Here is a 27639-nt window from a genome sequence, read left to right on the forward strand (position 1 = left end):
CCCAACCAAACTACGCATGGAGTTGGCACGAGAAGGGAACTTCTCATTCATTTCAGGAGAAGCCAGTGCAGTGAAGAGGTTAGCATGCTGGACCAGGACATGAGAGTCCAGGGTTCAAATCCCCACTTGGGTCACAAAGCTCACTGGCTGGCCTTGGGCCATTCACAGTTGCTCAGCCTATTACAACCTCATAGGGTTTTGATGGTAAAATGGGGATGAGAACTCAGTTCAGTCGTACCTTGGTTTTCAAACAGCATAGTTCTCGGACGTTTTGGCTCCTGAACGCCGTAAACCCAGAAGTGACTGTTCCGGTTTGTGAACTATTTTTGGAAGCCAAATTTCCGATGGGGCTTCCACGGCTTCCAATTGGCTGCAGGAAGCTCCTGCAGGCAATCAGAAGCCGCGCTTTGGTTTCGGAACATTTTGGAAGTTGAAAGGATTTCCGGAATGGATTCCGTTCAGCTTTCAAGGTACAAATGTACACTTCCTAGAGCTATTTGGAATAAAGATGAGATAGAAATGTAACAGTAGTAGAGCGGGTAATAAGCTCTGCTTGATAAAGGATTGTGTCATACTAGTAAGCAGTTATTACCCCAGGGATCAGGTCAGGAGTACCTCCACAGGTGAAGCTGATTTCTATTTTAGGAGTGATAACCCAAGAAAATTCATTCTCAAATGCCATACTTGCAAATGGACATCCAGAAATCTATTTGCAAATATGGCTAAGTTCCGCCGCCCCCCCCCCAACACATTTTGATGGGTACCACACAATAACAAAAGTTTGGGGGTTTGCAAGTCAACAATTAAAACCATAAAACAAAGATTAAATCTTGTCCTGAATAAAACCATCAACTTGACAGCAGAGTCAGTACAACAGATCTAAAAAGTACGGAAATAACAAGATTGAAAAGTTCCCTTCACCAAATAGCTGAAAAGTGGGATTTCTGGATTTATTTGTTTTTTAAGGGGTATACACATGTACTCTGCTTCATGAATCCTTTCTTAGACTGAAACTGGTCCATAACAGCAATATTGACTACTCTGAAAATCTCAGGTTATCATTTTTTTCTGAGAAAAGTTACTGGTCCTCATGTTCGCAAAGGTTGAGTCCTGCCAGATCAGGCCAATGGTCCTTCTAATCCAGAATCCTGTTCTCACAGCAACCAGGCAAGATGCCTGTGGGAAGACTGAGAGGAGGACCCAAGTACAGCAGCTCTCTTTCCAACTTGTGACTCCCAGCAGCTGGCATTCAGAGGCATACTCTGACCAGCAGTGGAGGCACAGCATTGTGGTGGATTGGTATGGTAGCCGGTGATAGCCTTTGTCTTATTCTCCTCCCTTAAAGCCATCCAAGTTGGTGGCCATCGTTGCCTTGTCTGGAAGCAAACTCCATAGATTTAACTATGCACTGTGGGAAGAAGTCCATTCTTTTGACCAGGAGAAAGAGACAGTGGAAGAAGATTGGAAGAAATTTAAGGACTATCTTAACAATTATTATAAGATTAAAGAATGCTAGATTGACATGGATTTAAAAATATTGGTTTTCAGAGACATTAGAGTAAGAAAAGGAATGGAATTAGTAAGAAATTTTGGGGAAATAAGGGAATGGAGTTGCTGATGGGATAATGAAACTAGAATACAAAACGGTGAGCTTTGAGGAAGTCGGGGAAATAAGGTTGAGAAAATAAGTTTTGAAATTATACTTGTTGTTTTTTGTTTGTGTTTGTTTTTATTGTAGTTGTTTTGAATTTGTATGTTCTTATTGGAAAATTTAATAACTATTTTTTTTTTTTTAAGAAGTCCATTCTTTTATCCGTCCTGAATTTTCCCACATTCAGCTTCATGGGACGTCCATGAGTTCTAGTGTTATGAAAGACGGAGAAAAACTTCCCTTTGCCTACACAATCTACTGAAAACTCAAAAACCAAAGTGAGGATGGGACAACATTTTTAATAGCTTCAGTTTCTCTGCAATATTTGAATTCCGTCTCCCAGGGTCAAATTTCTGCCTACACTGACATTATCCCTAGATAGACAGAATTCTTATTAAATTTTCTGTGTTACAATTTAGAATACTCATTTAATCATCCTTAAAATACCAATGACTTCCCTTCTTCTCTTGCCATGGTTCATTTTGCCGATCATAAATCCCTGTATATTTTACATATACTAAACCATTCAGTACTCCATTATTACATCGCATCAAAACTTATTTACACTGCTGAATTTATCTTAATGCTGCCAACACTTTCAAGTGTACACAATTTCCCCCCATATATTCAATAAACATTTTCCAATCATCTCTAAACGTATGTTCTTCTTGTTCTCTTATTCTGTATATTAAATCTGCAAGCTAAACATCAGCTTAAGTTGCCACAATATCCCTAGATTTTTAATGCTTAACTGTCAAAGATTTCCTCCCAAGGAACTCTGGGAAATTGTGCTTGATGTAGAATTTTGCGTCAGACTTCCCTGCCTGTCAAGCACCTTTTACCTGTAGCTCCCGCCTTCACTGTTTTTATCCCTTCACGTTTGCTGCCTCTTGCTCCTACCTTGTTGAAAGTTCCAGGGCGAAGAGAGAGCCTCCCATCCATGTTCCGGCCACAAACCAGGACACCATGTTGGCCAAGTGTCACAACTACGCAATGCAACTCTCCCAGCAAGGGCCGGGCCAGGGTCAGAGAGGTTTTGACAGCATCTTCCAATGTAGATGGCATATCTTTAAGAATGAAGGAAAATTAGTCACAGAGCATCAGTGCCACCCATAGGATTGGGACCCCTAGAGTCATCTAGTCTTGCAGTGCAGGAATCCTGCCCACAGCTATCCCTGGCTGGGCTTGAATCACCAACCTCCTGGTTAACAGCCAGACGCGCTGAGCCATTGTGTCACAGAGTTTTGCTGTAAACAGCTTTGATATATTTTACGGAATGGCGACAAACAAGTATTTTTATACATAATATTGTCGTCATTGTCTTGTCATTCTGGGCTACAAGTGGGGAACCTTTTTCCTAGGTAGGGTCATGGTAGGAAAAGTCAGCTGGAAGGGACTAAGAAGAGTTTGGATTTGATATCCCGCCTTTCACTCCCTTTAAGGAGTCTCAAAGCGGCTAACATTCTCCTTTCCCTTCCTCCCCCACAACAAACACTCTGTGAGGTGAGTGGGGCTGAGAGACTTCAAAGAAGTGTGACTGGCCCAAGGTCACCCAGCAGCTGCAGGTGGAGGAGCGGAGATACGAACCCGGTTCACCAGATTACGAGTCTACCGCTCTTAATCACTATACCGCACTGGCACCACCAATGGTGGTGGTGGACAGATGGTGATCCAGTGACAGATGTGTTTGTAAGACTGCATGGTTCTACATCAATAATGGGGAACCTGTGGCCCTCCAGGTGTCAAAGGTAAAGGGACCCCTGACCATTAGGTCCAGTCATGGCCGACTCGGGTTGCGGTGCTCATCTCGCTTTACTGCCCGAGGGAGCCAGCGTACAGGTTGTGTGGCCAGCATGACTAAGCTGCTTCTGGTGAACCAGAGCAGCGCACGGAAATGCCATTTACCTTCCCACCGGAGTGGTACCTATTTATCTACTTGCACTTTGACATGCTTTCGAACAGCTAGGTTGGCAGGAGCAGGGACCGAGCAATTGTAGCTCATCCCGTTGCGGGGATTCGAACAGCCAACCTTCTGATCAGCAAGCCCTAGGCTCTGTGGTTTAACCCATAGTGCTACTGGACTACAATTCCCATCATCCCCAGCCAGCATGGCCAATGATCAGGGCTGATGGCAGGTGTGGCCTGGAGCACACAGGTTCCCAACCTGGGACAAACAATACTAAGATAGTTTGGCCACAGTCTGACTCAGTATATAAAGCAAATGCAGTATATTCCTAGCTTTGATGGAGGGGACAAAAGATTCCTAGCCTCCACTCTCAACAGTGCCTCACCTGCCGAAACAGGATGTCCCAGGGTCCGGTTGATTGCTCTTAGTTCCCGTAGATTGGGAGATATGCAGGTCAGGGCTCTCCAGCTTTCTGAAAGGAATGGCTTAGAAGCCTTGTCCTCATCTGTCGGCTCGTAACACACTTCAGAAAAGCATCAAATGGGGTTAGTCGATCTGACCCGACAAACGTGAATCATACGTATTCAATGATGCATCTGTCTAGTTTACAGACATTGCCTTCCTATTAAAATGTCCAAGGCACTACCAATGCTATAAATCTGGTTGGCTGCTGAGAAAAGCACCAGGGCACACACAAAAAACCAGCTTGGACATAGAGCTTTAAGGTCCAGACCTATGCCTAGAAACACAGCACAAAAGGAAGCCCGGATGAGCCCTCCACTGACATTTACAGATGTCACTATTCAAATACAAGGGTTCATATTCACTTGAGATTTCATCACATTGCATTCTTAAAATGTTGATTTACTGTACAAGAGCTAAATGCAAAGAATATATATATATCATTGTCATCAAGATTCTATTTATATGCCACCCTCTCTCAGAACACAGGGCGTTGAGTGTAATAGTTTAATAGTTTTTCTGCGATTTGGAAATAAGTAGCAAAATAAGCCAGAGTGAGATGATGCCGGGAACATTCCCTTACTAGGAGAAGGTGGAAAGGGATGTAGCTCAGTGATAGAGCAGCTGCTTTGCAGGCAGAAGGTCTCAGGTAATTGTTAGAATTCCTGCTCCATGATTGCAGTCATGGGATTTTTGTCTATCACAAGATGGTATATGTTTTGACTCCACAGAGTGGGAAGTGATGGAGACAGGATGTTTCTGTTACTGTGTTCTATGAAGTGGGACTATTGCCCTTTGTTCTTTTTCTCTTTGCTGTCTGATGCTAGAGAGAGAGGGAGCCATGTTGCAGTGCTCCGTGTGTGTTTATATGTAAATAAACGATTGACCAGGAGGGAGAGAACATGCCAGTTGGGCATGTGTCTCTGCCAGGGTCCTACTCGAGTGCAGGCCAAGCTCCTGACAGTAATATCCACAATGTTGCCACACAGGGCTGAGAGAGGCCCCTGCTTGAAACTCGAGAGCCACTGCCAGTCAGTGTGGACAATACTGAGGTAGATAGACAAAACACAATGCATTTTAGGCTGTGCTTTGTGAGTGTCCCTTCTTACCTGCTAGGTGATGTTCCCTGGCAATCTGACAGACATACTGAATAGTGGACACGGGCACATTCCCATCAATGCACACAAGTGGGGCTGAGCACAGAGTCTCCTTGAACGTGGACACCTGAAGGAAATTGCATGAGAGACAGACAATATTGGCAATTGGAAATTCATGTTTATTCCAGGAATGAGATGTTCCTCTTTTCCTAAAGTAAAAGAAGGAAATTCTGTGGCTGGGCATATTCCGCTTGGCCAGGGTCTTCTGGCTGCTCCCAGTGACATCACTCTGCTGCAGATCCACCATCAGCAACAGACGCAGGTCCCTTGCAGAAGCAGGCAGCTCCAAGTGCACCAAACTCAAAGGAAAGTGAGTCCCACAAGTGAGTGTTGCCATGACTCAGCTTTAAATTCTGGTGGGATGAGTGGGACCAGCTGCTGAATCATCTCCATAGTCCTGGTCTCAAGAACCCTGATGTCATTCTTGAACTCTACAGCTGTGCCTTAAGATGATCTGTATCTGTAGCCTGAGTTATGCCATTGTAAGCCTTGGAAAAAAGCTTACATTCTTACTCACACTGGGACTGGAGCTAGGACAAAAATGAACTTTTTGTGGATAGGAAAGTGATGGGGAAACACTATAAAAATGTGGGATGGTGATGAGACGGCATATAGCCAACCTACAAACACATCAGGATGCTTAGTAAGGAGCAGATATTGAGCCATCTTTGCACAAGCAATTCAGGATGCTCCATGACCAGGTCATCTGGCAGAGCCTCAGAAGGAGGTCTCCAAGGTCTAGGCCAGGCTTCCTCAACCTCGGCCCTCCAGAAGTTTTCGGCCTACAACTCCCATGATCCCTAGCTAGCAGGACCAGTGGTCAGGGATGATATGAACTGTAGTCTCAAAACATCTGGAGGGCCGAGGCTGAGGAAGCCTGGTCTAGGCAGATGCCTTCCCCACTGAAATAATGGGGCTTAGTTCTCAACAAACATGAACTGGATCCAACAAATCCAAGGCATTCACGTTATTTTAAAACAAGCAGTAGAAGCATATGGTTACTTAGAAGTAAGGCCTGCTGGTTTCAGTGGGATACCCCTTGGTAAGTAGGCATAAGATTGCAGTCCCAATCCTGCTATATGAGTTAAGTAGTGTAGACTTTTCTAATGTTTTGCCCAGCATCCTAGTCAGGGGTAGGAAACCTCTGATCATACAGAGGTTGCTGGCTTGCCATTCCTATCATCCCTGGCTCAGGCTGATGGGATTTGTAGTCCAGCAGGCTCCCCACTCCTGCTCCAGCAGCCTCTTGCATTCACTGAAGGCGACATTGCAATCAGCGTCCATCAACAGAAGCCGGCAGAAATTCTGAGGTGCTTTTGTTGCTGTGTTATTCTGTGGGAATCCAAGGGAATCATATATTGTTTTAATAGCTGTGCCTCCTTTTTTCCTTCCTTTAATAATGAAATGGGGATCGGAAAAAGGTGGAGAGAGGGTGGGAACAATGACCACTTTTTTCTTTCCAGGAGCTAAGCTCCAGTCTTTTAAGGGTCTTGTTGATAAGTGGATTACTGGTAGGCATTCATACCTTCTTAACCAAACAGTATCAGCTGTTAAGTGCAGACTTGAGTTTTTTCCTCCAACAAGCTTTTTTTTATTAATGGGGGAAAGGGTGGGGTTGCACCTGAATCACTCCTAATCACCCCTTCCATTAAGTGTCCCAAAAATACGCCTCAGCCACCAAGGAGGCTGTGTTTAGCTGCGTTTCTACAGCTCGGCACGTCCTAAAAACACAGAGTCTGGAAGGAGTTGTGGGTGGAGGCGGCAGTGGCAGAAAGGTGGCTTTCAGCACTCCATCCCAGTGCCGCCTTCCAGAATTACCCAATTCTGGATTTCCCCTTTGTTTCCCTCCTAGGTACCCTGAGAAAATATCCTCTGCCCCTTAGGAAAGCAGAGGGCACCATAAGCAGAAAAGAGGCACTGAGATTTCACGCCGCACGCAGAAGGGCCTTACGTATTGCTCGGTGATCTGCTGGTGGATGTCCATGTCTCCCAAGCCCAGGGAGAGCTCTCCGCTGCCTGTGAACACGGAACAATAGGTGGCTGTGCTGTGCCCTTCCAGTCGCAAGACACCTCTCATGTCCTCAAGGTAAGGGGAGAAAGACAAATTTAGTGTTCTGTTCACTGCAGCTCATTCAGAGCAAAATGCACCGGCGCCTGCCCAGCTAGTGAATGTGCTTCCTCATCTGCATGATGAATCTGGCCTCCAGTTCAAGGAGACCTTTGAATAACACCACGAAGCAAATGTTAATGCAGGAAACGTCACATAGGAGCAGACTGGGACAGGTAGGCACATCCCAGATGCACCTGGGTCTCACTGATATCCCTGGCCCTGGAGCATGCAGGCCTCTCAACTTTCCCCAGCTCGTTCCTGCTGCCTTCTAAATCTGCTGCCTCAATTCCACATTCTCTTTAGCTTAAAAGAGGGGCGATGAATCATTCTAGGCCAGAGAGCCGCATCCCTTCTGGACATCCTTCTGAGGGTGACATTCCAGTGGTGGGTGGAGGACTGACACACCAATGGGGAGAAAAAGGAATGTAAAATTGGTACAGTGGGCTGCTTTCTATATACACACCCCTCTTGGTCCTCTGTCCAGACAAGGAAGAGCCATTATCAGACTTCAAAGACACATTCCAGCCAGCCCTTGCTTACTCAGGGCTGTGACCTGGAGTGAGGCAGATGTAGTTTGGGGAGAGTTTGGAGGGTCAGGTGGATCTGAGATTCCCCTCCTCTAACTTCCCTCCTATGGAAAGGCTGTAGCTCAGTGGCAGAGCATCTGATTTGCCTACAGAAGGTCCCTGCTTCAATCCCTGGCATCTCTAGTTATATAATAATAATAATTATTATTATTATTTATTCATACCCCGCCCATCTGGCTGAGTTTCCCCAGCCACTGGGCGGCTCCCTATCGAGTGTTAAAAACAATACAGCATTAAATATTAAAAACTTCCCTAAACAGGGCTACCTTCAGATGTCTTTTAAAAATAAGATAGCTGCTTATTTCCTTGACATCTGATGGGAGGGCATTCCACAGGGCGGGCGCCACCACCAAGAAGGCCCTCTGTCTGGTTGCCTGTAACTTTACTTCTCACCATGAGGGAACCACCAGAAGGCCCTCGGTGCTGGATCTCAGTGTCCGGGCTGAACGATGGAGGTGGCAACGCTCCTTCAGGTATACAGGACCAAGGCAATACTGAGCAGCACAGAGTGGCTATGGAAATCCAGCCAGATGGGTGGGGTATAATTAATAACATTCTTATTATTATATATGGACCTCACCTCTGACTAGTTATGAGGCAGCTTCCTGTGTCCCTAAAATGAAGAGCTCCCATAAGGAATCTCATAGTAAGCAGAGAGTGGGTCCCTGGGACTGGAATGATGAAATTTTGTGATCTGCAGTATGAAAAACAGCCACCCTGCTATGGATTAGTTTAGAATAACCATAAGCTGTCAGCTACCATATGCTTGCAGTAGCGTAGGACGGACTCTGAATGCTCATCCTTCCCCATGACAGAGATAAAGAACGGGGTCTTCCCAAGACGACTTAAGCAATCTGAAAATGGAAGAGAAATGGAACAAAGCTGGATTATCTGCCAACAACCCTAGAATCTGAAAGTCAAGGTAGAAGCATTCTGGGGTCATCTGTCAGTGAAATATCTACTGCACTCTTTTTAATTTATATAGGAAAGTGCCTTTTACCAGGCCAAACTATCCATCTAGCTCAGGATCAATAATCTGTCTTTTGAACAGCTAGGAAATACCTGAGAGATGCCCTTTCCCCACTCCTTACTGAGGATGATGCAGTCTAGGTCTGCATGTGAGGAGAGGGTGCAGTTTGAGAGGGAGACTACGAAAGATGTAACACTCTCAGACTCATTATGTTCTGGCAGGATTCAAGCGCATACTGACAGATTCAAGTTGCACAAATGTTGTTGGTTGGGAGGTCTTGCGCAACAAATCCACATCCCCAAAAGATTGGACCTTTTGCAATAAAGAACACATTGTCTAATCTCCCTGCAAACAAATGAGGATGAATGTTCAATAAACAGGTCATGTGGAAGTGCCAGAAGAGAGTGTTTTGGGGTGCCGGCTGTCTCCATAGAGATCTGGGAGCAATGGACTTGGCCCCACATTAGATCTCCAACTATGCTCAACCTGTCTATTTGTAAATAAAAAGCAAATATCAAAAAGCACCAAACAAGACCATCCAATGACCTCCTTCCCAACAAACCTGGGGAGAGCTGAGACCCTGGAACTTTCTAGCTCAGTGATGTGGGGGCTGAGCATAGCAATATGCTGGACCAAGTATATCCCTGCAGAGAGCAAAATTAGAATGAATTACCTGCTAGATTTCTTCCCACACCACCAAACGACTGTCTCACTGTTGATGGATTTGTCTGTCCTCCACCCTGCAAATGCAGAGAAATCAACAGAACGGGGCAAAAATGAGATATGCCTTGATTTTCTCAGATGGTACCATAATGCTACTGATGTCAACACTGGCTCAAGTTAAACCCAAGTTCTCCGGAGACTATTCCATTTTATGTGATCTCATGGGACTGGAACACAGGAAGCTGCCAAGTTTAGACTATTGATCCATCTAGTTAGCATTGTCTACTCTGACTGGCAGCAGCTCTTAAGGATTTCGGAAAGGAGCTTTTTCCAGCCCGATAAGAAGAGACTAGGGATTGAGCCTCAAAACTTCTGCATGCAAGGCAGGTGCTCTGACAATCACCTATGGTCCTTCCCCATCCAAAATGAGCTAGGCTATAGCCATTCCTTACACTAAACTTATTTCTGTCATCTGCTGAGGTTCCCATATTTCTTCTAGAAATGGAAAATCTATAAAATCCAATTGTCTACTAGGCCAACATTCATCATGGTTTGTACTTTTTTTCTTCTCTGTCTCCAAGGATTAAGAAGTGTTTTCTTAGTTAATTGTTAATTAAACAACCATCACAATCTTCCATTTCTGTCTTCATCCACTTGTCAGCTAATCAGAAAGGTGGCCAGACATTTGGCTAGGGAACTCTGCTCACTTTCACCAAAGAGGTGTGTCGCATCACTTGGCATCAAATGTTCCACTAGATGACATAGGGCGAACAACTCTATTTATCAGCTTTAAACCCTCTTCTTTTTCCGCACTCTGCAGAGTTTTCATCACTTATTATGGAACGTTTTTATTTCTCTTACCTCATGGGTCCATGTGTATGATGATGACAACCATCATTTTTATCATAGCAACACCTGTGACCCATAAGAAGTGGCTGGGAGGCAAGTTGTACCACACCTAGGCACCATAAGGCAGTGTTAAGCTGCTGCTGCTGCTGCTGCTGCTGCTGCTACCTGCCTATGGAAGAATGCTCCCTTCTTTTCTCCTGTAGGGCGCTGGCATCTCTGGCAGCAGGAAACAAGTAGCTTACTCTCTGCACCACTGTGGTAAATTGCCAGACAAACTACTGCATTACAAAACAAAAAAAATTCCTTCCAGTAGCACCTTAAAGACCAACTAAGTCAGTTCTTGGTATGAGCTTTCGTGTGCATGCACACTTCTTCAGATACACTGAAACAGAAGTTTCCAGACCCTTCTATATAGTGAGAAGGTGGGGAGGGGTATTACTCAGAAGGGTGGTAGGACACCACCCAAACACCAACTTATTAGGCATGTGTTCCAAAACTGCTGGTTTTACTTACAGTATTTTTCGCCCTATAGGACGCACTTTTTCCCCTCCAAAAATGAAGGGGAAATGTGTGTGAGTCCTATGGGGCGAATGCAGGCTTTCGCTGAAGCCCAGAGAGCGAGAGGGGTTGGTGCGCACCGACCCCTCTTGCTCTCCAGGCTTCACGGACCTCTCCGCAAGCTGCGGGAGCCCGGCGCTGGGCTCCCGCCGTTTGCAGAGAGTTGCCTGCATGCTGAAGCCTGCGCGCGCTCAGCTCAGAGCGTCCAGGCTTCGCAGACCTCTCCACAAGCAGCGGGAGCCCGGCGCTGGGCTCCCACGGCTTGCAGAGAGCTGCCTGTTTGGGGGCTGGGGGTCGGGGGAAGCTCGGGCTTCCCCTGCCCCAGCCCCGCGCCTGGGAAAAAAAAAATTCCCCCCCTTTATTTCCCCCCAAAAAAACTAGGTGCACCTTATGGGATGGTGTGTCCTATAGGGCGAAAAATACGGTATATTTCAATAAATCTTAGATCTACCTTTCTAAAGCTATATTTTAATGGTATGCTTCTTATGGATATTTCATATTGTTTTATGTAAACCACTTAGAGGTTTTTGTTGATTAGGTGGGTTATAAATCTTGTTAAATAAATGAATTATTGAGCTGCTCTCGTGGGGCAGACAGACATACCTGGGAAAAGTAGTGAGCTAGGGCTTTTCTATTGCACCCTGAAGACTGCTTTCCCTCGCCTTCACTTCTCTGATGACACAAATTCAGCCTTCACATCAACATCATCAACATCTGTAGAAATCAGGCACAGGCAAACTCAGCCCTCCAGATGTTTTGGGACTACAACTCCCATCATCCCTAGCTAACAGGACCAGTGGTCAGGGATGATGGGAATTGTAGTCTCAAAACATCTGGAGGGCTGAGTTTGCCTATGCCTGGTATAAATCCTCAGATGGCCCAATTCTTTCTGCCCAGATCAGCCCATTTCTAACCACCTATACACCTTTTTGCTTGCCTAACACCTTTTAGGCTTGGTTACCTGCCTGGGTAGTACCTGCCTGCCTCCAGACTGCCAGCCCTTATACTTCCTAATAGTCTGGAAAGATGACATGTGAGCTCCTTGCATCCGATGAGCTTTACAGCAACAGGTTAAGGTAAGGAAAATGCAGCTTAAATATTGCTAGGTGCAATTACCACTATTGTTGCATCTCTTGCCTTGGCTATGAAATCAACGTTGATGCCACCAATGACCACCTGAAAGGAAAACAAGAGGTGGGTGGGTGGGTGGGTGGGAGGAAGAAAGCCATCAGCAGAGCTTTCTTCCAGAGCCCTACTTCCAGGACATGCCCACAAAGCCAAGGCTGAGGAACCTGCAACCGTCCAGACATCGTTGAACACCAGCTTCCATCAAATCTGACCTTTGGCCATGGGGATTGGTCCTTAGGGGTGCTGGGGTCTAGCACCATCTGGAGGGCCACAGTCTCCCCAGCCCTGCTCAAAGCAGAAGACAACCACAGTTTTTGTAGTGCCACCGAGGCAGTAGAAACAAAGGAGGGTTATTGAGTCCTTGGTGGGCTAATAATGATCAACACTTGGCTTGGTGGATCAGAAGTTGCGCAAAAGCTGATCTAGATACGCCCCTCATATTACTGAAAGCTTGGTGTGCAGTTATCGGACAAGAGAAGGAGGAGGCATGTATCAAGCAATGCTTGAAAGTAGTAAATTCACAGCAAGGACAGGCAATGTGGTGGCATATGTTGTATATATTGTGGACTACAACTTTCATCAGCCTCAGCCAACATGACCAATGGTAAAGGTTGGTGGGAGTTGTAGTCCATAACATGGGGGCACCTTGTTATCTATATGTGCCTCACATTACGTTGCCTTTTCAAAGTCTTCCATAGGCCACCTTGAGATGGTTCCCTGAAAGGCAGTGGGAGCAAATAAATCAACTTTGTCCGCAGAAGAATGGTCAGTGCTTTTCAACCAAAAGGTTTTCCTTAGGAGCAGTAAAACAAAGAACATATTGAAAAAAGTAAATAAATGCAAAGCCCTAATGCAAATTGTAAATAAACAACCTCCAGAGAGAAAGTACAAAATGAATGTCAAATTGCATTTTTAAAAACTCTCAAGATAGTCACTGTCCAATATTCATGCAACATTAGACAGCTGATAAACAACTCAACATGTTTGCTGGAGGTTATGTTTGAGTATCCATTTTAAAAAGGATGTGTTAGTTTGTGTTAGTGCCCCTGTGGATGGACTGTGGTTGAAAATGCATTAGGCATTCCTACCAAAATAAGTTACTGCTTTTAAAAGCACTTCCTTGAGGCATGCCTCCTTGCTCTTCTTGTTCGATGACTGCAACATTTGCATTTCCAAGCAAGCATCATTGTGACAAAAGAGACATTCTGTTTTCATGCACGATTGGTGTACATACATTATAAACTGGCATCAGTGAGGAGTTTGACAAGATGACTTTTAAGATCTCTTCATTTCAGCTCCACATTTGTGACTTTTTGTGTTGTTTTACCTACACTGAGATTATCTCCATTTGAGAAAAAATATTTTGCAGGGAAGCACTGCTAGTCTTAGAGAAGGCAAAAGTGGTGGCTGACCTAAAGACCCTCATTTAACATAGTCTAACCACCAGGTAAGCTTTGTGCAAAGAAATCTGGATGAATGCTCAATCATCACATTGCCTGGAGGAACCCGAGGCCAAGACCACAAGGCTAAGGCGATGTGCAAATGAGCTGCAGCAGCCAAGCTGTTTCTCTCTGAGAGAGTGGCGACCCTTACGGAGCAGGCCACTCACCGGTCTTGGTGCAGGAGATACATTTTCATTTTGAGCCAAGTCGTCTCCCCAGCCCTGGGCTCTTTGGATCTTGTTCAGGGCCACAGCTATGCGGCTGCCCACCTTGGCATTGTTCTTGATCAAGGCAATATCTGATAATGGGGAAGGGTATGATGAAAGGAAAATAAAAGCAGAAGAACCCAAGAACTAAAAGAAAAGTAGGTGTAAAAAATTGGTGCAAAGATCCCCCTCTATTTTAATTTCTCAGAATGCTGTCAATGTAATGTTGCGCTGGGGCAGTGTAAGATTCCCAGAAAGTACGGAGAACATGGGAAAAAATTATGCAATTGGATTTTGAGGAGGGGGAGTAAGAAGCGAGCATTTTCAGGAAAGGATACTGGATCTAAGTGACTCCCCACGAGATAACTTGTTTAGCTTCTGCAGCAAGAAGGGTGTAAGCTCCTTTCCTGTAATCCCTTTTTCCCTGCAAATGTAAGAAGAGCAATCTGGATGAGAACCAGTAATTTTATATTTGTATATGAGAAGAGCACAAATTAATCATCTTTCTATCCATAAAAAGTGGAAAACACATCAGGTGGCCCTATCTATGCTACAAACTTAATAAATATATGCATTGGTTATCCAAGGTGAGCTCAGCTCAGGCTTTTAAGTGCAGGGACTTGATTGGAGAAAACCTGCCCCTAGAGGGCACCCACTGGCTGGAGCTTGGGTGTCAGAGGCTGCAGGGATCTGTGGACAACTGCTCCCCTCCCTCTGACTGGTGCTCTGGCAGAGCTATGGGAGACAAAAGGAAGACAAACAAAACAAACCCAGGACATTTGTGTTATCAAAAGTTATGGAATTTCAGAAGCAGCAGCAGCTTACCGAGCCTCTCTCAAAGCCTGCTGGATTGCTTCTTCAATAAGCTGTCCTGAAGCAGCTTGATCTTCAGGGCAGGGCACTGCAATCAGCACTCCACTGCCCAACTGCAAATTCATGGACCTGGCTGAGGAAGAAAGGTCATTAACTGTGTTTCTCTGCTGAAACAGGTAACAAAGGTGGCACCACAAATTTCATCGCTTATAGATGTATATGCCTGTGCTTGCAATTTGTTTCTTCATCATCCCAGTAGCCCTGGTGTATATGCCTGTGCTTGCAATTTGTTTCTTCATCATCCCAGTAGCCCTGGTGTCAACTGCTTTGCACCCAACGAGGTTTAATGCAGCCGTCACTAACTTGCTGCTGTCCAGACGTTTTGGACTACAACTCCCATCAGCCCCAGTGAGTGCATAGATACGTGGGGGCAGCCACCCTTTTTTTCTGTACAATTTCCCTGGAAACGGGTGGCACGTTATGACATACAGTCACTTCCTGGACCATTCTGAAAGAGATTTTACCAGCGTAGCATCCTGCTACTTAGCAGCTCCAAGTCACAACAGAATGTTTTAAAAATAAATAATTATAGATAATAATTATTTCACTTACGTTACATTCCAATCCACGCGCAGAGCCAAGACAGTGAAACAGGCATATTCACTCTAAAGAGCAGGTTGAAACAAGGTGGCCACCCACCACTAACTTCAGTAGGTCCAGGCAGTGCTTTTTTCTGGAAGAAGAGGTGCAGGAACCCCCACCATTTTTGGACAGACAACCCTAAGTTGCTGAGCTTCTATCAGCAGGAAAAAAAAGCCCTGGGTTCGGGGGCTCTTGTCACTTGGGGTGTGAAAGGTTCCCAGGGCTGCTGCCCCTGCCAAGCCTCAACACCAGCCCTGCTGTTAAGAACAGGATACTGAAAACAAGAGAAGATATCCAAGGATGGAAAGGAGCACGTGGGACGGATTTGTCCTGATCCCATGCGCATTTCTTCAAAAGTAAACCCAACGGACTACAATGGGCTTTGTTCCCCACTATGTGGGCAATGAACTGCCGCCTCAGGGAAACTGAGAAGCTCATTGGTTGAAACTCAAACACTCCATTCTCAAAAAGCGCTTTGTTCCACAGACAGCTCACCAATCAGCTGTGCAGCATCCTCCTCATTCTGCACATGATATGGGGCCTGGAAGCCGCTTTGATGGCAGAAGAAGGCTGGGAACTCCCTGGAGTCTCCAAAGGTGGCCACACAGACACCTTGAGTCTCCTGCAGAGGTGAAGAGCGGGGGCAAAATGAAAATACTGTATGTGATATGAAAGCAAAAGCCATCTTTGCTGGGTTATGGACCAAATCACTTGCCACTCTACAGAATCAAATGACATTTCCATGATCCCAGGTGAGACCATTGGTCCAGCTAGCTCTTCACTGTCTGCTGCAATGGACAGGTGTCTTTCTTAGATTGACTAGCTGAGGGCTCTGCTGCCTGGAGATGTCAGGACTTAGGGACTTTTGCACCCATGACACAAGCTGTATCACTGAGGTACAGCCCCTCCCCAAGCAGGGAACCCTTAGCACTCTCACACAAAAGGATAAAATACATGCCCTTTCCTCCAGCTCCATGGACTTGATAGAATCCGATCTCATGAACTAGATGCAAATCTCTTTCTTGTTTTGTCTTTGAACTGTGTCTACAACCTCAAAATATATACATTTTAATTGCTATAATCTCTATAATGCATGTGGGCTGCCTGTGGCTCATGGATGTATTCATTGCAGCCCACTGTGGGTGCACAAGCCACCCAACTACTTTTAAAATAAAATAGGTAAGAATGTTTCTGTGTTAGAAACTTAAGCCAGTTTCAAATCAATTTGATAAATACTTTGGTTGCATAGAAACATTCATAAAAACAGATAATTTGCCTCCTTCACCTCCACTACGCTCAAAAGAGGGATAGGCATATCTGTCAGGTTCAGTTTCTCCTTTTCCCAATGTTAAGTTCAGTTTTCCACATTTCCACATAAGTTTGCACTTTTTAAAGTTCTCATGAAAGTTACTAAGCATTTTAGTGCAAATTACATTCACATGCAATTTTGCCTAATATAGAATTTTTTGCAAAGCAATGTTCCCTAACATTTTTGTAGATTATTTTCACTAGCATATGCATACTTTGCCCCAGTATATGCTTTTTTGGGCAGAGAACCACATTGCAAAATTCGGAGAAGTGAAAATTCTGGAAGCTGGTTATGTTTTGGTTTGCATATCACTTTGGAAAGTATAAATTACGGGGGCTTGCCTTTAAATGTGAACTTTATCAAATTCTCCACTATCCCTACTTCAGAATATCAGAGTTCTGAGCAGGACAGCCATGACAGTACAACTATCCATTGAAATATGGGAGTAAATTCTACTTGAAGCTGGAACAACAGAACTGAGAAAGGCCAGATTAACCAGCCTTCTGTCTCTTGTTCCTTCCCTCTGCACTGCATTTGTGGCTCCTTACCAGATATTCCAATGTCCTGCCAATATCCAGTATAGACTTCACACCTGCAGAAATCACGGCCACTGGAGTACGGCCTAATTCTGTCAGGTCCGCACTCACATCCAAAGCTGAAAAGGACAGGAAGAAAAGACTGAAAAGACAGTGGCCCTGCCAAATTTCATAGCCACCAAAATGGGCAAACTGGTGGGGGTGGGAACCATCATAATTCTGTATTAAAGTAACATATGAAGTTGCCTTATAATGAGTCAGACCATTGGCTCATCTTGCCAGTACCATCCACTCTAATTGGCTGTGGCTTTCTACGGTCTGAGGGTCAAACAAGATGCAACTTCAGCAGAAGAATCCAAGAGTGGTGCATTCCATGTTGCCTCCAGAGGTGAAACAGGAAAGTGCCACCCTGCCCTTTCGCCGCCACCGTCCCTGCTGAAGCCTCCCTTACCTGGGTTGTTTGGCAGCATCCACAAAACGGCAGTGGCGAGATCTCATGGACCAAATGAGAATTCATGAGATTTTGTGGTATTTCGGTGAGATCTCGGCACTGCTGCTTCTCCATCAGTGGCAGAGGGGGTGGGGTGGGGTGGGGTGGACAGCATGCCTGCAGAGGCACTGTCTCATGGGCTTCTGCTGCCTGAGGCAGCTGCCTCAGCCCACCTCATGAGTTGGCCGGCCCTGGATTAATCCTATACATGGCTACTCCAAAATAAGTCGTGTTGGTTTCAGTGAAGTGTACCCAGTGCTTTTTTCTGGGGGACGCAGGGGTACACATACCCCTAAACATTTTGTGAATCTTTGTTCTTTTGTCCATTTACTGTATTTCTTTTTCCCAGTCTGAACTATAAAATGGTGATTTTCTTGAGTCAAAATGAGAGTACCCCTAACCATTTTTTAAGAAAAAAAGCACTGAGTGTACCCCATAGCAAGTGTGTATAGGATTGTAGCCCTAAATGAGTGAATGCATTTAACCCGATGTGTTTCGAAATAGCAACTGCAAGTGTGTGGGGTGGATCAGATTTGAGACTGTATTTGACTTAGGGTGTGTGTGTCCTGGTTCTCACCTCTAGAACAGAGAGAAAGCAGGGTAGGGAGGGAAGAATGTGGAGAAACACCATTAACTCAGATAATAATAATAATAATAATAATAATTTTTTATTTATACCCCGCCCTCCCCAGCCAAGGCCGGGCTCAGAACGGCTTACAAGCAATAAGAAAAACAAGATGAATGATTACAACTTAAAAACAAAAATAAAATACAACATTAAAATAATGGAACATTAAAATATTAAAATGTAGCCTCATCGCAGGAGGAGAAGGAAAAGAAAGAAAGAGGGGGGGAAAAAGAGAGAGAGAGGGAGGGAGGGAGGGAATCAAATTGGCTCCAAGCCAAAGGCCAGGCAGAACAACTCTGTCTTACAGGCCCTGCGGAAAGAAATCAGATCCTGCAGGGCCCTGGTCTCATGAGGCAGAGCGTTCCACCAGGCCGGAGCCAGAGTTGAAAAGGCCCTGGCTCTGGTTGAAGCCAATCTAACTTCTTTAGGGCCTGGGACCACTAGGGTGTTGTTACTTATGGACCTTGAGGCTCTCCGTGGGGCATACCAGGAGAGGCGGTCCCGTAGGTACGAGGGTCCTAGGCCGTGAAGGGCTTTAAAGGTCAAAAGCAGCACCTTAAATCTGACCCTGTACTCCACCGGGAGCCAGTGCAGCTTGAAAAGCACTGGGTGAATATGCTCCCATGGCAGAGACCCCGTGAGGAGCCTCGCTGCAGCATTCTGTACCCGCTGGAGTTTCTGGGACAGCTTCAAGGGCAGCCCCACATAGAGCGAATTACAGTAGTCAAGCCTGGAGATGACCGTCGCATGGATCACTGTGGCCAGGTCGGGGCGGGAAAGGTAAGGAACCAACTGCTTGATGCGGCGAAGGTGGAAAAATGTCGCCTTGGCTGTTGCTGTAACTTGCACCTCCATGGAAAGGGAGGCATCAAGGATTACACCCAAACTCTTAACGGAAGGCAATGGCACTAATTGGGCCCCCGCAAGAGAAGGGAGTTGGTCCCTCATCCCCATGCCATCCCGACCTAGCCATAGGACCTCTGTCTTTGAAGGATTTAGTTTCAATCGGCTCCCACGAAACCATCCAGCCACAACTTCCAAGCATCTGGTCAGTGTGTTTGGGGCCGAGTCAGTGTGGCCATCCATCAGCAGATAGAGCTGAGTGTCATCAGCATATTGGTGACAGCCCAGCCCAAAGCTCTGGATAATCTGGGCAAGGGGGCGCATAAAGATGTTAAAAAGCATTGGGGAGAGAATTGCACCCTGCGGCACTCCACACACCAAGGAGTGGCGTGACGACATTTCCCTCCCTAATGCCACCCTCTGTCCCCTACCAGAGATAAAAGAGCACAACCAGTTACGGGCTATGCCCTGTATCCCTACGTCTGCAAGGCAGTGGTCCAGAAGATCATGATCGACCATGTCAAAGGCTGCTGACAAATCTAAAAGGATCAGCAGTCCTGACCCGCCTCGATCCAGTTGTCTACGGAGATCATCTGTTAGGGCAACCAGAGCCGTCTCCGTCCCAAAACCAGGACGGAAACCGGACTGAAATGGATCTAATGCCAATGTTTCCTCCAGAAACCTACCAAGCTGTTCAGCAACCGCTCTCTCAATTACCTTACCCAGGTATGGAAGATTTGAAACTGGGCGGTAATTGGATAGGTCTAAGGGATCTAATGAAGTTTTTTTTAAGAGTGGACACACCACTGCTTCCTTCAATTCCCCTGGGAATGTCCCCGTGTCAAGGGACAAATTGATAATTTCAACCAGGGGGGTCCGCACAACATCTGGACACTCCCTAATCAGCCAAGACGGGCACGGATCAAGGAGGCAGGTGGTGGGCCTACCAACTTGGAGGAATCTATCCACATCAGTGGGGAGTATCCGATCGAAATGGTCCAACACTGGACCTGAAGTCAGTCGGGGGGCCTCCAGTTCAGTCACTGTATCTAAATTGGCAGGGAGGTCACGGCGGAGCAACAGGACTTTCTCCGCAAAAAAACTAGCGAATGCCTCACAGCTGTGGGTCAAATTTGTGCTTAAATTTGGTTGTCCTCCTAAGGACGTTATTGACCTAATTATTTTAAAAAGTTGTGCCGGGTGAGAGCTAGCGGATGCAATGGAAGCTGCAAAGTAAGATTTCTTAGCAGCTTTCATAGCCATCTCATAGGCTTTCATAAGCGTCCTATAAGATGTTCTTGAGGCTCCGTCACGAGTCCATCGCCATACTCGTTCTAGCCGTCTGAGATCCCGCTTCATTTTCCGGAGCTCCTCAGTAAACCAAGGGGCCCGGTTTCGACGGGGTCGCAGAGGGCGCTTAGGCGCGATCTCATCAATGGCTGCCAAGAGCCGGTTATTCCAGTCCTCAACAAGGTCATCTAATGAGTCGCCAGGAAGAGCAGGGTTCCGCAAGGCTTGTCGGAATCTATCAGGATCCGTCAGTTTTCGCGGACGAGCCCAAATGGGTTCGCCACCCGAGCTGGGGAGGAGCGGGAAGTGTATCTTGGCTTTCAGAGCGTAGTGATCAGACCATGGCACTTCCACAGCAGGGAGCATGATCACATCTATGCCAGCCCCAAAGATCAGATCCAATGTGTGGCCTGCTTGATGAGTGGGGCCCAAAACAACCTGGGAGAGCCCTAGTGTTGCCATGGAAGTCACTAGGTCCAGAGCCTGTGAGGAGGGAGCGGCATCGGCATGGACGTTGAAGTCTCCCAAAACCAGTAGGTTTGGGAACTCCAAGGCCCAGCCCGCCACCACCTCCAGCAGGTCTGACAGGGTGGCTGCAGGTGTGCTGGGTGGTCGGTACACCAGCCAGACAGCCAAGCTCTCCTTGGTGCCCCACACGAGACCAACACATTCAATGCCGGAGATCGCCGGTGATGGCAGAGCTCTGAAAGAGCAATCCTCCCGGAATAACAACGCTACTCCTCCCCCCCGACCCACAGTCCGCGATTGATGGAGGACAGAGAAACCTGGGGGTGTTATCTCATGTAGGGAGACTACTTCGCCTTCCCGTACCCAGGTCTCCGTCATGCAAGCCAAGTCAATCCCCTGCGAGACAAAAAAGTCACGCATGGTGGCGGTTTTGTTGCCTATGGACCTGGCATTGCACAGCACCAATGACGGAGGTGTGTAATCCTTGCTCTCCCTACCCTCATCCCTTGTAGCCCATGTGGTGCCCTGCAGATGCTGCTGGACTATAACTCCCATCATCTTTGTAGGCTGATCTTATGGGAATTAGCATGCAAAAGTATCTGAAAGTCCCCAAGTTTCCCATTCCTAGAGGAGATCCATAAAATGGTATGTGGTTATAGGCCTAGAATTCACATATATATATTCATATAAATAGCATTTAGCATTTAATCTCTGGTTATAAAATCAAAACAGCACTTGGAATTTAATTTCTAGTTTTAAAATTAATTCTCTTACTCTTCTCTCCTCCGCGGTGAACCCCTCCAATTCCTCCTGTCACAAATACAGGGATCTTTGCTTTGTGTGCCACAATCATGGTTCCAGCTACAGTTGTACCACCAGACAAGCCCTGTGTGGAACAGCCAGTCATAATCGAGATTGCACAAGACCCTCAGCAAGGAGTGCTTAGATTCCAACCCTCTCACATCATTCCACCACGGGGCAAAATATAGCAATGTAAGCCAACCTGGGTGGCTCGAAAAGGAGACTAGGCAAATTGATGGAGACAAGGCAATCCATTGCTACTAGTCATAAGAACTGTAAACTACAGAGGTGGGGAACCTGGACCTAATTAAGCTTACTAGGTTACCCCATTTGGCCCGCAAGTAACTGCTTTGGTCACCCTGCATGATGACCTCCGCTAGGAGAGATTCAGGGGAAATATGTCTGTTAATTATCCTCTACCTCTCAGCAGCTTTCAAAACTATCAAGCACTGTATCCTTCTGGAGTGGCTGTCTGAGTTGGGGGTAGGTGGCACTGCTTTGCAGTGGTTCCAGTCCTACTGATCTGGCAGGTTCTTCTCATGTTCTTATGTTATGTTCAGAGATTATGTGTGCTCTATAGAGATTTGAACCACGGGAACATAAAAGAAATCAAACCACCACCACCCCGAGAATTTAGTCCAATACCTGACTGAGAACGTAGGGAAGATCTCTCCGAGACACCTTTATTGCATTTTTGCTCTTGGCCAAAGTCTCAAGCTGTTCATTCTGGAGGCCCACATGGATGCGACCACTTAAAATGCCGATAGTTGCTGGCACAGACCCATTTGCTCTTATTATTTCTTCTACCTCTCTGGCCATGCTGGTGCATTGCGAGCAACGCAAAAGAAAAAGAAGGCAAAATAAGTTGCCATGGTATTAAAAACTGTACTCCATCACCCAATCCCTCACCACACCCTCATTTACATTTCATTTCCTTCCCCTGTGGCTACATAACCTGATGCCTAACAAATCTTGGGTTAGTTTTTAATGGCAGTGAGGTTCTTGCGTTATCAATTTATGGCCAGAGTGCCAGCACAGGGAAAAATCAGATATGGGGAACCCTTGGCCTTTCAGGTGTTGTTGGGAGTACAGTTTTCATCACCTCTGACCATTCTGCAATGCTGGCTGAGGCTGATGGGAGTTGGAGTCCAACAACATCTAGAGTGCCAAAGGTTCCCCAATCCCTGCTCAAAAATGTAGGTGGCAATTTGGGACCCCCACTGTCCTAATAGCCCTGCCTTTAGCCAACATAAAACCTATTCTCTAGTATGTCAAGGTTATTGACCTGTGCTATTTTTCTAGAAAACGAGGTGCCGGAACTCACCATGACCCCCTCCCCTGTTCTCTTATAATGGCAATGGAGCCCACCTGAGAGGTGCCGGGACTGAGTTCTGGTGAGCTCCGGCTGAAAAAAATGCCCTGGTTTTATCTATTCTGAATGGCAATCTGCACAGAGAGAAATCATTTGGTGTATCCTTCCTCAGATTCTACACATTCCCTGATGCGCTGCTTTTCTAATTGCAATGAACTTTTTCCACCCAGAGGAGTGTTCAAGCATGCAATTCCCTCACTTGCAATCTGCAGTGGTAGCTTATTCCTAAAGAGACTGTGCCATCTGTTCATTTGCTGTGCAAAGACTGCCCCAGATAGGCTTATCAAGCTTCACTACCATCAAAAATGTATGGTTATAGGACTACGAAACAGGCTTAAGTGGATCCTACCCTGCATGTATATGTTTATTACTTGGTGACTGCAACTTCAGGCAATAGCTAGAACTTTTGAAGCAGCCATCAAAGGTCTAATGTAATTGACAGAGCTGTATTTTTTCCTGATGACCTCAGCATTGCTACGGGGTGGCTGGGGGGGGGGCTCTTGTGGTGGGTCCCATATTTTCTGCCACTTCCATTTTCTTAAAATTTTCCCCAAAAGCCACTCACCCAGTGGCTGGGTACAATGCAAAATGCATTATTGGTGAAGACCCCTGCCACTCAGCCACCACCTCAGCTTCCCAGGGCTGTCTACATAAATTAGCATATGCAAATTCTATGTAGATTTGTGTCAGGGGCCTCTGCCCCCGAGTCCTTTAAATACCTAGCAATGCCCCTGACCTGGTGACCCCAGAAATAGTCCTTTTCAATGAAGGCAGTTCATGAGTTCAGTTTAGCTGCAGATCAACAAGCAATGAGATGTCAGGAGAGGTGTGTGAATGTGTGCATCAGTCTCTGGCCTAGTCCAGCTTGCAGCTTTTGCTGTGCAAGAAAATTATAGTCTCTGCCTACCTCAGATTCTGGGGATATGGCATGCCGTGTGTAATGATGGTGCTCTCAAAGGCAACAACAGGCCTCCTACTGTCCAGGGCCTCCCTCACCAAAGGATGGATGCAGAAGTCGCTGCCTAGAGCAAAATATAAACACTGTCGATATCTAATGGGAAAGTGTGACAATCAGGGCAGGACTTTGGGGCAGGAGTCCAGGGCCTCAAAGAGCAGAAGGGCTCCAAACACAGCAGGGCTTTGCTTGCATTTTGAAATGTAAGTGAAGGGACACACATGATCATTTAAAGAGGGAGCCCCTGTAAGGCCATTAAGGGTGCAGTCCAAACTCTGGTGAACAGCAGCTGGGCTTAAGGGAATGTGGGAACCACAGCCACATCTGTAGCCCCCACCGCTCGCGCCATCCAAAACAGAAGGCAAGGTGGGGGAGGAGTGAGAAATTTTGTACTTTTGTTTTTTTAAAAAAATAATGTTTATTAAATTTTTGTTTAACAATAAAGACACATAGTAACATAACATTTTCCAATATCCACATTTCATACACTTCCTTGGACTTCCTCACGCCTCTTGTTCCTGCTTTCTAAACTCATAAAAATTTTGCCAGCAAATTATTAACTTAATTTAGTATATATAATAAAATTTTCCACTATTAATATCTCAAGCTTTGAAATTTAACAACTCTCTTATTGGAACTCAATTATAAAATACTGTTTATCCAAAGTTTGTCTTTTCTTTCAATTACCTTCAAATTTGTATTCCTTATTACTAATTTGTTGGAGCCATGTTATTACAAATCTTACATCTTTCTTAACATTCATACAATTTACAATGTTTTTGTAGATAATCCTTAAATTTCTTCCAGTCCTCCTCCACCTTCCAGTCCTCCTCCACCGAGAAATTTTGTACTTTTGATGCACCTGCTCAAGGCTGCCATAGCAGAAAACTAGATTGGGGCCATTGCTACAACATGCCAATAGTTTGGGATCCAGTGGGTCCTTGGCTAGCTGAGATCCACCCTCTGCCCTCCTCCCACTCCTGAAATGCCCCATATGGGGGGGGGGACACATGTACCAGCTACCACCTGTGGAAAACTTCAGTGGCAGCTGCTGCCAATGTGTTGTTTTTGTCAGGAGTTCAGCCTACACTCGAGTAGGACCCTGGCAGAGACACACGCCTGACTGGCATGTTCCCTCCCTCCTGGTCGATCGTTCGGGAGCTTCATAAGCTTTCTTCAGCCCAAACATCACAGCGACCGATGCCAACAGACATCGGCACATTTAGGGATCTGCAGAGTCTTCGCAGCTTTGCATAACAGACCTCAGCAACTCAGCATTTTGGCTAATCTACTTTATTTACATATAAACACACACAGAGTACTGCAACATGGTTCCCTCTCTCTAGCATCAGACAGCAAAGAGAAAAAGAACAAAGGACAATAGTCCCACTTGACGGAACACAGTAACACAAACATCCTGTCTCCATCACTTCCCACTCTGTGGAGTCAAAACATTTACCGTCATGTGAAAGACAACAATCCTATGACTGCAATCATGGAGCAGGAATTCTAACAGTTTTGTCTGGGTGCAGTTGGGGCTTCTGAGGCAGCAGAGCTACTCCACTGGCAGAGCCCAGCACAGCCAAACAGAGGGGGACAGAGGGACACTGTGGCCTCATCCAAACCCCCTCCAGTGCAGTAGATTTAAAAATACCTAACTATACGACTACTCATGATGTGCATTCTGAACTACAAAAAGCCTGGGTTTTGAAAGCAGATTTGCTCCATTAGGACAGTGGCAGACTTTGGGCTCTCAAATTCAAGCAGCACCCTGTGCAACACTAAAATTTGGCGTATGCTTCCCCTTCTCGTGCTCCGTTCTGCAGCACTGCTGTGGTGCTCCCTGCAGTGCGGTGCTCCATGCGGCCAAACTAGTCGCGCTACCCTAACACTGCCTCTGAACTAGGGTGACAGAGAGCATCAATCCACTACAAATGCACAAATTAAATGCTCCGGTGTGCACTTGAATCCACCCTGCAAAATAATGGCAGTCTGAAGGAACCCTGACTGATAATGAGCTATCAGGTGATGTACATGTATGCATGAACCAGCCTTAATACCGCACACAAGGGTGGCATTAAAAAAGAGAATGCAATCTCTTTGAGAAACACTCACTGTTCAAGTATCTTCTTATTTGGAGAATACGACAAGCCACAGAAGCCACACGGCCTCCCGAGGTGAAGGCAGGTTTCAAAATCATTCTTTGATTGAAGAGAAGGCCAATTCATGAAGACCAACGCTGTCAAAAAGTGGGTCTGAAAGGAGCAATGTTTGTGTCTGTTCTCAGACTTTCATTGACTTGCAAGCTAGTCCCTTCCTTATCATTTATTTAGGCATTTATTTTGTTGTATCACCACATCATGCCCCTCAAAAGTGGCTTCGAATGTGTAGTCAAAGACCACAAATCAACCCATCAATTTATAAAACTGCATAGTATTCATGATAAAAGAGAAACTAAGGGAGAATGGAAATGAAACAGAGAACCTCAGATTAAACCTCAACCTTCCTTTTTCAAAGTTTTCCAGCCCAAATGGAAGCTCACGGGAAGAGCATCTGCCTGGCATGCAGAAGGTCTCTGGTCCTGCCCTCAGCATCTCATACGAGGCCTGGGAGTGGTTCCTAGCTAGAATCCTCAAGAGCTGCTGCCAGTCAGTGGTCTGACAGAGTATAAGGCAGCTTCCTACATTTCTAACTATAATAGAATTACAAAAGACACAAGCTAAATATTCAGGTAACTAGTCCAGGACCAACCACACAATTTAGTGCTCTCGGCCTTGCATTACAGGATCACTATAATTAGAGTTCCTAGAACAATTTATCCAAAATTAGAGTGATTTCTCCATTCGAGTTAAGGACTGAGTTACATGGTGAGGTTTATACTGCTCAGCTTAGTTAGCTCAGCACCAAGTATACTACAGTATTTACGTATATCATTTTAAAGGCATACAAATTGTTGCTGGCATTGCACACAGGAAATTTTGTGTGCTAGCCACCCTGATGTGAAATACTAAAAACTAAATATCAACTAAGTTTACCTTTCAGGCAAATGCAGTTTGGTTTCACTATGAGTCCTTTTAAAAACTGTCTACACTTTGTTGAAACTAAGCAAGAGTCACCAATGTATTTTTAAAAATTATCTTACGCTACTCTCCTGAGCAAACCCTGCATTTAATGATAGGAACCTCATTTTTATTTCAGGTTTCACCCAGCTGCACCTCTGATTCTTCCCACCCTCTTAGCAATCTGGTATTTAATTAGCATTGGCCTTTGACAGCAGAAGAAGGTGGCAATGTGTCTGGTTCCTTACCTCTACGAGCACTCCTTGTTTCCACCATATGCTGGCTGAACTTTCCATATGACCAGCGCTGCAAGAAGATGAGCCTGTTGGGAATTGCAACAGACTGATCTTGGCTCCAGCTGTCCTGCATTCCAGCCATGGACTCCACGCCAAGCAAGTCCATTTATCATTAACAGGATAAAGCAGCTGGCATTCTGGAACCACTCTCTGCCTTGGGGAAAGGGAAGGCTGTTGTCAAATTGGAGAAAACATCTGTGATCTCCATGACTTTTGGTGCTTTTCCATGCTCAGCACCATCGATTTCATGTATCTCTCTGGAGAAGTCAAAGCCAGTTTTGGATAATATTTCAGAGTTCCTATGGTGGTTTTAGGCAAGAGCACAAAACATGCAATACAGCAGGAAAATACTGGTTTTGCCATTTGCCACCCAAAATCAGGTAAATTTGACGAAAGGGGAGGGGGTGGAATCTGAGATTAACACAGGCTGCACTCTTTGAAACTGCCA

At 45.8% G+C, this 27639-nt stretch overlaps 1 protein-coding gene across 1 annotated transcript in view; it reads right to left on the bottom strand.

Moving 5' to 3' along the window:
* The window catches only part of LOC310825980 (uncharacterized protein), a 38280-nt gene that overhangs the window by 1609 nt on the left and 9032 nt on the right, over positions 1–27639 (bottom strand). Inside the window, exons 3-19 of the mRNA XM_083700287.1 lie at positions 27144–27345; positions 25952–26091; positions 23789–23903; positions 22155–22329; positions 21483–21594; positions 17002–17108; positions 15640–15766; positions 14515–14635; positions 14028–14113; positions 13651–13781; positions 12030–12089; positions 9517–9583; positions 8633–8727; positions 7128–7256; positions 5129–5243; positions 3943–4080; positions 2552–2718 (exon numbers count right to left, since the gene is read on the bottom strand). Coding sequence (XP_083556413.1) covers positions 2552–2718; positions 3943–4080; positions 5129–5243; positions 7128–7256; positions 8633–8727; positions 9517–9583; positions 12030–12089; positions 13651–13781; positions 14028–14113; positions 14515–14635; positions 15640–15766; positions 17002–17108; positions 21483–21594; positions 22155–22329; positions 23789–23903; positions 25952–26036 — 1830 coding nt within the window. The 5' untranslated portion in view covers positions 26037–26091; positions 27144–27345. The remainder of the gene's footprint in view (positions 1–2551; positions 2719–3942; positions 4081–5128; positions 5244–7127; positions 7257–8632; positions 8728–9516; positions 9584–12029; positions 12090–13650; positions 13782–14027; positions 14114–14514; positions 14636–15639; positions 15767–17001; positions 17109–21482; positions 21595–22154; positions 22330–23788; positions 23904–25951; positions 26092–27143; positions 27346–27639) is intronic.

The sequence above is a fragment of the Podarcis gaigeae genome (assembly GCF_964106915.1).
Source record: "Podarcis gaigeae genome assembly, chromosome: 10".
NCBI lineage: Eukaryota > Metazoa > Chordata > Lepidosauria > Squamata > Lacertidae > Podarcis > Podarcis gaigeae.